We start from the raw sequence: 10,999 nt of genomic DNA on the forward strand, positions 1-10,999 counted from the left end.
AACAAAAAGGCAAATTAGTCTATGCCTCTTAGAATTACGTTGCAGCGAACCTTGGGACTCAACGTAAATTAGTAACTACTGTGTTCATATGCATTGGAAATCAATAATGACTTTTGAAGTACAGTAAATGTAAACAAGAGGAACAAATGTGTTCAATGTATTTTTAAGCAAGTTTGGCATATATAAATTACATGAATGTGTTAGTATTCAAACCATATCTCACAAGATGGCTTCTCATCTAAAAGGTGTTGCAAAATCAACTATGTCAGATCAAATACGTAAGGAGTTGTGTGAGTACAAGAGATATAAACCTGCAAGCACACAAAAAGACTTGCAGAGATGGCTTGAGGGAAAATTTCAGTCGAAAGTTAGTCAAGGAACAATATCAAACACACTTAAGCGGTCAGATGACTATCTCTCTGTTGAAATAGAAAAGGGAAGAACAGAGATCAAAGGACACAAACCAACAAAATATCCTGACATGGAGAATGTTGTTTATGAGTGGTTTCTCCAGCATCAAGAACTTGTGAATATCACAGGAGAATTAATTTTGCAGAAGGCAAGAGATACAATGAAACTCGTGTACCCTCATGATGATTCAGATTTTAACTTCTCTATAGGATGGCTTGGGAAATTCAAGCACCGACATGGCATAAAGTCATTTCGTCGTTTTGGCGAGAGTGGGTCTGTTGATGTACAAGACATGGAGTAGAAATTGGTATCGATTCGGGAGAAAATTGATCAGTTCCCTATGAAAGATGTTTTCAATATGGATGAAACTGGGTTGTTTTATAGGCTACAAGTTGATCATTCACTGGCAACAAAACAACTTGAAGGAAGAAAACAAGATAAAGAAAGGCTGATGGTAGTTATTTGTTGCAATGAAGATGGCTCTGAAAAAATTCCTCTATGGATTATTGGGAAATATGCAAAGCCTCGTTGCTTCAAGAATGTCAACATTAATAGCTTGGATTGTCAGTATCGAGCTAACAAAAAAGCATGGATGACTAGTGTGCTTTTTGATGAATATGTTCGTTCATTTGACCAAATGATGCATGGTAGAAGAGTTCTACTTGTGGTGAATAATTGTCCAGCACATCCAAGAAATATTGAAGGGCTAAGAAACGTTGAGTTGTTCTTCTTGCCACCCAACATGACATTAAAGATTCAACCTTGTGATGCTGGGATAATAAGAGCTTTTAAGATGCATTACCGTAGAAGGTTTTACCGCAAAATATTGGAAGGTTATGAGGTGGGACAATCTGATCCAGGGAAGATAAATGTCCTTGATGCTATCAATTTGGCAATCCCAGCTTGGACGATAGATGTTCGAAAAGAAACAATAGCAAATTGCTTTCGACACTGTAAAATTCGTTCAGCTAATGACGTTACAAGAAATTTGGATGAATCCACTTTTGATGAAGAAACTCAAGACCTCGAGACTATGATCAATCAATGTGGCTATCGTAATAAGATGGATATCGACAATCTAACGAACTACCCAGGTGAAAATGAAGCATGTTCGAAGGTTCAGAGTTTAGAAGATATTGTGGGTACTATCATTGAGAACAATGCAGAGGATGACGGCGAAGATGATACGGTGTCTTTGGAGCCTGTTATGCGAAAGGAAGCACTTATGGCGTCGAACACTCTTCACAACTTTATGATACAATACAAAAATACAACACCTGAGCTATTGGATGCAATAAGAAAAGTTAGAGATGAGCTCCAAATAGACTTGAACTTTAAAGGAAAACAGACAACTATTAAATCATATTTCAATAGAGTGTAATATATTTTTTTTTTCAGTTTCTATGAATTATTAATTTATGATTTTCTTGGACCGAAAATTATAAAGGGATCTCACGAAAAATTATTATATTATTATTTTATCGAGTTTTTCAATTTTTTACATTGGCCCAAGTCGGGACCGGACAAATTTATTATTTTAGAGAGTTTATTAATTTACCGAGTATTAATTTAAAGAGTTTCTACTGTAATCAATGTAATTTATTTTTCTGATCAGCATTATTTTCTTTGCATTTTCTAATAAATGACTTACAATCTGATTTTTTCGTAATTTATTTTTAAACTTTTTATTTCAAATACAAATATTCAAAAAAATATTAGTTTATTTATTTAACATTAATATAATATTTTAGTACTATTTTAAAATATATATATATATTTATCAAAATATATTTATTAATATTTTAATTATATAAATATTATATTTTTGTATTATAATAATATAATCAATTATATTATTATAATATATAATATAATATTTTTATTTTAATTAATAATTAATATGAGATAAAATTTATTATTATACTAATATAATATAATATATTTGTTTCAAATAATAATTAATATAATTTATAATATATTTTTATTTTAATAAAATGTATCCGTCTTAATATTTTTATTTATAAAATTATAAAAAAATATTTTAATAATATTATTAATATGCACAAACTAAGTGATCTCCGTGATTAAAGAATTGTTGTTATTCCTTGAGGTTCAGGGTTCAAGCACCATGTATGCACCGTGTATGAACGTTCAATGTTAAATGGTTGAGAGTCTTTGATCACATACTACCTTGTATTCACCACATATTAATCAAAATAATAATAATAATAATAACAGTAACATAAATAATCTTGAATAATCTTTGAAAAATAATAATATTAATTTTTAATAAATAATATTGTTTATTTTATTTGATGTTTATAATAAATAATTTTTAAAAAATTATCAACTAGTGAAAAATGATTTACACAACATCATCCAAACACCAAAAAATATAATTCATTTTATTAGAATTACTTTTTTAAAAATTATTTTTCATGAAACAAACGAAATCTCATTTGAGATTTTATCATTCATTGAGTAGTTTTCTTGTTATTAATAAACTAATTACTGTCAAAAAATATTATTAACATTGTTATCTATTCTCGTTAAAATATTTATGTGATATTTTTGGATTTATTGTTTGCAGATGGGTTTAGAAGAAGAAATTGATTTTTACACTCTAATGTTGGGATTTAATGGGATTTCACATTAATTTGACTGAATTAATAATGATGGTTATATTATAAAAAAATTAAAATACAGTAACTAAATTTCAAATTTGAACATAATAATGGGATCAAAACTTTAATTTAACCTACTCAATGTGGCCTATCGTTAGAGGGGAAGAAAAAGGAAGGTAAAATGATGAACAGAAAGTAGGGTTAGACAGGTTGTGCCACATTTCGAACAAATGTTGATAATGACGAATAATGTGTCACCGAAACCGGATCGTTCTCAACTCATATGTATTATCATTGTCATGTTTCCAAATTATGATCCTATTCCAATGTAATGTCAAAACTATATACTCGAATCATGGAATTTATAAGTACAACGTACTTCAACTTATCTAAAATATGTCTGCAACTAAAAGGAGTAAGAGGGATAATCGTCCTATGAAATTTTAAATTATCATATATTTTTTATTAAAATTTTATTTTCGTTCTCCTAAAATTTTATGAGTTCTTCTCCCAATATAAAATTATATATTTGTTCTCCAAAATAAAATCAAGCGTTTGTCCTTGTACATATTCATTGTCTTGAAAGTAGATCGAATGTATTATGTGTTTGCTTGGTCCGAATATATGAGCATGGGTCGGGTTCGAAATAATAAAAAAATATTTTTATTCAATAAAAACAATGACTTAATTGAAAAAAAAAATTATATATAGAGTGGTATTATTGTAATTATTCCTAAATATATAAGATAAAATTATATATATTTTTTTGGGTCGGGTATTTTTTCACCCTAAAGCCGAACCGACCCGAATATCACACTTTAAAAAATCTGACCCGAACCTGATATTTTTTTTAAAAAAAAAATCTGACCCGATCAAATCAGGACTGATCGGAACCCGTTGGGTTCGGGGTGGTGCCCATCCCTAAACATATATGACATTATCAGTGTCTTCAAGGTTTTATTGTCGTGTTTTGTAGAATTGTTGGACATGATTCCTATGAATGCCCTTGTTTTTTCTAACAAAATTTATTGATATTTGGATGAATAAAATAAGTTTTAGTAATTTGTTTAACTTGTTCCTCAATCATGTTTGCATGCTCCGACTAGCCATCATCAATCCCACCACCACATTTTTCAAGTAATTTTATTTCCTTTTATGACGACGTCGCATTATTATTTATTTTAATTATTTGTAATAATTTAAAATGATTATAAGATAATATTTATTTAGAAATTTATTAATTTATTGATAACGTATGCATATCCTGCTGTTGCTCGAACTCAAACTTCTACAGAGATCAATATTTTTTATCAGTAAGACTACTTGATAGATTCAACTATTTTAATATGATATAAACTAATATGGTATTATTATTGATGTTATGTTTTAATCCGAATCCCTTAAGTCATGAGTTCTAGACTCACTAGAGACCTTTCATTTCTTCCTCTAGAATCCTCATTCCCCTCTCCTCTAAGTAGAATTAGATTTATATTTTGTTATACCATTTAAAATGTGAAACTATAGTTATCAAGTTAATTTTTTTCATAATTTTTTATTTAAAAATGTCTATAACCATAACGAGTGCACCACATGTAATAATAGAAGCATAAACATTTGTTTGACTTTTGCATTGTATTAAAGTGACGATGATGATGATGTTGCCGAAGCACATATAAAAAACATATGCAACCTGTTCTTCATCAACCCATAATTGTTATTTGTTAGGTGAGGAAATGGTTTATTTAGTCAACTTAAATTGTTTGATTGGGAAATATTGTTGGGGTCAACCTTTTTTATTTCTTTCTTTCTTTTCTTAACATTATTATAAAGAAAGAAGGACAAGATAGAAACAACCAAGGAGCCTCTTCGCGTCGTTGGCGTGTGGCCAAATATGATAAATTCAAAGGGCACCCTAATTATCTGGTAGGTGACTACATTTTTAAACAAAAATCCATTTCTTCATGAATTCATTGACTGTATTAATACTAAAAAAAATATTGTGATTTTTTAAACGATTTAAATTCAAATAGTTATATTTATAGAGTGTGTACATTATTAATAAACTAATAAAAATATTTTTAACATATATCACCACAATCTATTTAAAAAATTATTTCATACTTACAAAATAATAAATTATAGAGTAAAGTACAGAAATGATCTTCCAAATATAGGGCATTGCTTCGTTTAGTCATCGACTATTAAAAGTTACAAGATAATCCATCGACTATAGGGCGTTGCTTTGTTGAGTACTTCGAATATTAAAAGTTACAAAATAGTCACTCGACTATTCATATGTTCCAAACTTGTTCTTTTTCGTTAAAAAATTGACTATTGTTTGTGTTGGACGTTAACCTACTGATTGAATTATTATAAAATCATATTTTAATAATGTCTATTGGCACCTTCGTTATTTTCAAACATTGTCTCGATGACATAATGTAAACAGAGACTCGATCCAAAAAATTAGAAACATATGAATAGTCAAATGACTATTTTATAATTTTTAACAGTCGATGGACTAAACAAAGTAGTGCCTTATAGTTGGGAGTCTATTTTTTTTATTTTCAGTAGTTAAAAGACTCAACAAAATAACTTCCTATAATTAAAGGACTATTTATGTAATTACCCTAAATGATATTTGTATTTAGCATCTACTGTGACTAAAAAAAACATATACCGTGTAACTTGGGGGAGCTGGGCTGGACCACTTAAGCACTCAAAATGCCGTGAACCATAGCAAATGGCATACAGCTAGCCATCATTTTAGTTATTTCTTTTGCAATTTGATTGGGCCTGACCATACAATTATTTTTTAATTCTATTTACTGTTTTAAAATTTCTTTTAAATAAAATTCAGGTGAGGCCGCCAACGAAAGCAATTGGTAAAACCAGCAGAACCTTATGATGTAAAAAATAATCCATTTACGTATTAATATAATTTTGATTTCACTCTTGATGATTTGAAACAGTCGAGATTTCGTCTATTGAAAATTTTAAATTATTATATGTTTTCTATCTTCTAAAAATTTATAAATACATATCATCTTAAAATTTTATAAATTTACCCCTCGATATAAAATCTTAAAATTGTCCCTAATTCACCTCCATCAAATCCAATTACCATCTTCCTTAGATTTAAATATATAATATAATATTAAAAAGGTAATTAAAATAAGGGATAACTATAAAATTTTCTTAAGTATACTTTGTCTTAATCTCTGTCGATTATGTAGGTCGGTTGACTGGGCAATGATTTCTCTACGAGTGTATTTTTCATTATTTATTTATTCATTTTTTTATTTTAATATTTTTTAGGGAAAAAGTTGAGCAGTGATTAAGCTTTGTGGCCATAGTACTATGCATGTTCTCATGACATTTAATGATTATTTATTTCGTATATTATATGCATAATGTTACAGCCATCTTCTATTTTATATATTAAAAATACAGATGAATTAAAATAAAGAAAAAGCAAGTACAAAAAACTCAAACAAAAGTATAGAATGAAACACATCCCATGTGATTAGGAGCAAAACTAGTTAATCTTAGGTGTTCATTGTCTTCCAAGGTTGCAGCAAATGGCCTTTGCCCTTTGTCTACATCACAACAGCTCACCTAATCTAAGGTTGTTTCTTAGAGTAATTTGTCATGTTGCCCTAATAATAAAATTTTCTATAATAATACAATTTTCTATATGAATCAAACGAATTCAGTGGTTAAAAGAATGCTTTTTTTTTATAAAGATGAGTATTTTGTATTGATAAGAATACAAAATACACTACTCCATGGACCTCATTAAAAACCCTCCCTAAACCTATTGAAGGAAAAAGAGTATACCATGAGATGGAAACAAACAGAAAGCCAAAACCCACAAACACAACAAACAATAAGGCAATCCAAACGAATTCAGTGGTTAAAGGAATGATTATTATCTTTAGAGATGAAATAATTTTAGTGATTAAGGAGACGATTGAAGCTAAAAGATTAGAATGATAATAGACAATTTATAATAATTAATTAAAAAGCAAAGGTATATAATAGATAAAATGCAATGAATCAATAGATTTACTATTACCACCTACCAAAGGTAAAAGTAAGATTAAGACATTATCAAAATCACTCCTACACAAATAAATAGATTAATAGGAGCGGACTCAGTAAAAACCGAGGATGTTGTTCTCTCGAGAATTAGGATATTTTAAATTTAGTCGGGTTTTACGTTTCTGTCTATATGCAGAGATTTTTATTCAGGAATTTATTTATAGGGATTACTTCCCATTACAGACGTGCATATGAAGAATGTTCAACTACGTATTTATTTATTTATTTATTTATTTATTTATACATACATTGTATTTTATCCTTATTTTTAATTTTCTGACTGCCGAAAGTCTTCCACGGAAGCTGCTCTCAACCTGACGTTAGAGCAATCTACTATCCTACCTCCTCTTATCTCATTGCATATAAGAATAGGAATTTGTTATTATTGTTGTATTTACGAAGAAAAAGATGGTGTTGACTTAAATAAACTAATTGATAAAGGTAACACAAGATATCTCCATTGTTCATTGGCAGTTCCACTGGGGCCTAAGGAAGTACACAATCATGCACTACCAAGACATCAACTGATCTTTAAGTGCTTCTCGATGTGCATATGAAGAATGTTTAACTATGTATTTATTTATTTATTTATACATACATTGTATTTTATCTTTATTTTTAATTTTCTGACTGCCGGAAGTCTTCCACGGAAGCTGCTCTCAACCTGACATTAGAACAATCTACTATCCTACCTCCTCTTATCCCATTGCATATAAGAATAGGAATTTATTGTTATTGTTGTATTTACGAAGAAAAAGATGGTGTTGACTTAAATAAACTAATTGATAAAGGTCATGTAACACAAGATATCTCCATTGTTCATTGGCAGTTCCACTGGGGCCTAAGGAAGTACACAATCATGCACTACCAAGACATCAACTGATCTTTAAGTGCTTCTCAGGGCAGTAGTTTTAATACACAACTTGATGCCTTAGAACATAAGAACTAAATTCTGGTAAGTTGTATTTGAAATTTTAGCACTCAATTCTTTTGTCAAATATACAACAAATCATCATTCACCACCTTAACCAGAATAAAACACAGCTTCTCACCCCATAAACAAAACACACAAAAAAGACACCAAAATACCATAACAGCAATATCAATGTGTCCATAACAGCAGAGGAGACTGACAAGCAATGCAGGTTACATGTGCAAAAGCTCCATAGTTTAGTAAAATTATTGACTTAATTCCATACTTCTGGATAGAGTTGATATAGATTGTGAGTTGCTAAAAACCAAACTCCTCTGCCGGTTCGTTATGGCTCCTTAGCACCTCCAAGCTGAAGCTGAGATAAGATCCCCTCGCTGCCAGCAAAGAGTGAGTGAAGTATGGCGTTTTTCTATATGAAAACCCCTCGCTTGAGCCCTTTTTACCACACATTCAGCCTGAGTTTCAGTGAAGTTACTGAATGGTATAGGGGTGAAACCAGCTGAGGAAAGGAGGGTCTTCCATGGCGGCATTTTCTCAAGTGAATGCATTCGTCCCAATACAGTGTTTTCAATTCTAGGCACAAGAAGGAACCTTTCAATCTTGTTCATGGCGTCTGAAGATACACTAGCTGCATCGATGGATTCCAATAGGCTTATATATGACTGAAATGCATTGATTATATGTTGTGGGAATGCCAAATCATTTCTGTCGCACCCTCGGTCTATAGACACTACAATTTTCGGCCTAAGCTGCTTCACAAAGCGTAGAACATTTGGCAAAATAGAGGGTTGACTCGAAACAGACCAAACGGGGAAGTTCACAGCAAATGCCTCATTTTCATTATATCGGAACATAGGCAAAGAATCAATATTCAGTACCTCGAGCTCAAAGCTTACACCGATTTCATTTGCGAATTGCATGAGATTTTCCCGCATAAGGCTGAGCTCCATAGGATGGTGTGTTATCGGGGAGGCAAAGGCTGTAATTTTTAACGAAGGAGCTCCTTTACTCCTCATAGGAAGCTCCTGCATGAAGGAAGCCCACTGAGCACCAAAGCCAATATCAAAGTCCACAATGTGAATCCTATCAGCATCATCAAGAGCCTCAAGGAGGGCCTGGTTGGTCGTAAAGTTTACGAATTGGATAAGGGGTGAAACTTCAGATAAGACCTTGTATGCTCCCATTTTGAAGATAACATCGAAAGGGGTGGAGCCCCTTGGAAGCTGGGGTAAGACTGGGTTATTATTCATGAGAAGAAGTAACTGCAATGCCTCCTTGAAGTAGAAAGCAGCCCTTTGAAATGGCTTGCCTATAGGAGACAGCTGGTGATTGAGCCGCGCCAATATCCCTTGCGCGTGTGAGAAATTTCCAGTCTCTACCAACTCAGCAACCTTGTAAAGCTGGTCTAACAATGTGGCTTCTTGTTGGTGGTGTTGTTGAGCCATCATCAATGGCTTCTGCTGAGGAAACCCCATAAGATGCTGCTTTCTCATGAACTCACCATCAGAAAATGACAACTTTGGGATCTGAGAACAAAGCTCCAGGTTACCATGGTTGAGCCGCTTTGGTAAAGGCAGAAGGGTATGATTTTCCTGAGAAAATGGCAAGAAAAGGTTAGGGTTTTGGGGATGTAAAATTTGGGGTTTCACATCTTGGGTTTCAAGGTATTGACTTCGCTGCTGTTGATAAAGCATAGGCAAAGAAACATGGAGACCAGTACTCTCAGCTGGTGAAGCAAACATTGGATTTTGACTACCATTCTCGTTATTGTTGGCATTTGGCAGAAATCCAGAACCTGAAAAACAACCCAAATTACCCGGATTCGAGTTAACAAGGTTACCAACCGAGTCAAACCCGGGACCTTGATCGACAACCCCAAGCCCTGCTTTGCATTCAAAGTCAAGACCCTGATTGGGACAAGTACCCCCACTCTGAAGCAGCTGTTTGAGACCAAAACTATTATGGTCATCCACTTCACCAGTGATCCAACGCAGTAGCGAGTTGTCCTGACTCGGCGACACGGCAGACTCAGAAAACATAGTCTCCCACTCTTCCAATCCAAGATTGCATCTTTGTGCACCTCCAGGACCTGTAACAAGGTCAAGTTCACTCGAGATCAGTTGAAACTCCGTGGTTGTAGTGGTGGTGGTCTCGGTGAGATTACAACCACCGCCGCCTCCAGCAGCGGTGGCTCCGCCGTTGATCGAAGAGAAGAGAGTAGACGCTGATGTGGGTGGGCTTTGGCTTCTTCTCATATGAAGAACAGATATCGGTTCTTGTTGACAAATCGAAGCAAACCCCGTAAGTTCCACCGCTGCTTTAGCCTGGAACTGAAAGTGCATTTGTATTATCGTATACAAACGAAAAGACAAGAAAGGAAAAAATTTTCCTTGTAGTATCACAGATTAAGGGGAAAGACAACAACTTTTTTTCCTACAACGAAAAAGAGAACCTAAATAAAAACTTTATATACTGTTCTTCAAGATTTATGAAACCCACACTATGTTTCTTTGTTTGCCATGAAATCAATCTCCCAACTTCAATAGAAAAAGACCCATTTTGCCAAAATAGCTCCTTTTGTTGTTCTTTCTCTTTCTCCTAATCTCCATCTTTCTTTCTATCTCCTCAGCTCCACCTTGCAAAAACTCCATTTTTGCAGTTCCATCTCTCTAACCAGCTCTGTTTTTCACAATTTCCCCCCTCTTTTTTTTATCTCTCTCGCTCGCTCCCTGTTGAAATTTATGGCTTTATTGCCGATATTACTGTAATTTCTCGTTGTTTTTTTTGGATAAATAATTTCTCGTTGTTATTTGCAGCTATATATTACCTTTTATGTCGTAGCAGTACTCTTTTCTGCCATGGATGCGTGCATCATAAAAAAGGCAATAAAGATCTCTCTCTCCCTCTCCCTCTCCCTCTCCCTCTC

The 10,999-nt window shown here is 32.8% G+C and overlaps 2 protein-coding genes across 2 annotated transcripts; one reads left to right on the forward strand and one right to left on the reverse strand.

The window, feature by feature from the left end:
• The first annotated feature begins 226 nt into the window (after positions 1–226).
• On the forward strand, positions 227–1,792 carry LOC120219346 (CENP-B homolog protein 2-like). The gene is made up of 2 exons (XM_039216159.1): positions 227–708; positions 796–1,792. Exons 1-2 carry the CDS (start codon positions 227–229, stop codon positions 1,790–1,792), a joined length of 1,479 nt encoding a protein of 492 aa, XP_039072090.1.
• Positions 1,793–8,082: 6,290 nt separating this feature from the next.
• On the reverse strand, positions 8,083–10,392 carry LOC120113426 (scarecrow-like protein 6). The gene has a single exon (XM_039134604.1). The coding sequence runs from the start codon at positions 10,326–10,328 to the stop codon at positions 8,409–8,411; it is 1,920 nt and encodes a 639-aa protein (XP_038990535.1). The 5' UTR covers positions 10,329–10,392; the 3' UTR covers positions 8,083–8,408.
• Positions 10,393–10,999: the final 607 nt, after the last annotated feature.

This window comes from Hibiscus syriacus, unplaced genomic scaffold (genome assembly GCF_006381635.1).
Source record: "Hibiscus syriacus cultivar Baekdansim isolate YM2019G1 unplaced genomic scaffold, ASM638163v2 tig00110206_pilon, whole genome shotgun sequence".
Taxonomy (NCBI): domain Eukaryota; kingdom Viridiplantae; phylum Streptophyta; class Magnoliopsida; order Malvales; family Malvaceae; genus Hibiscus; species Hibiscus syriacus.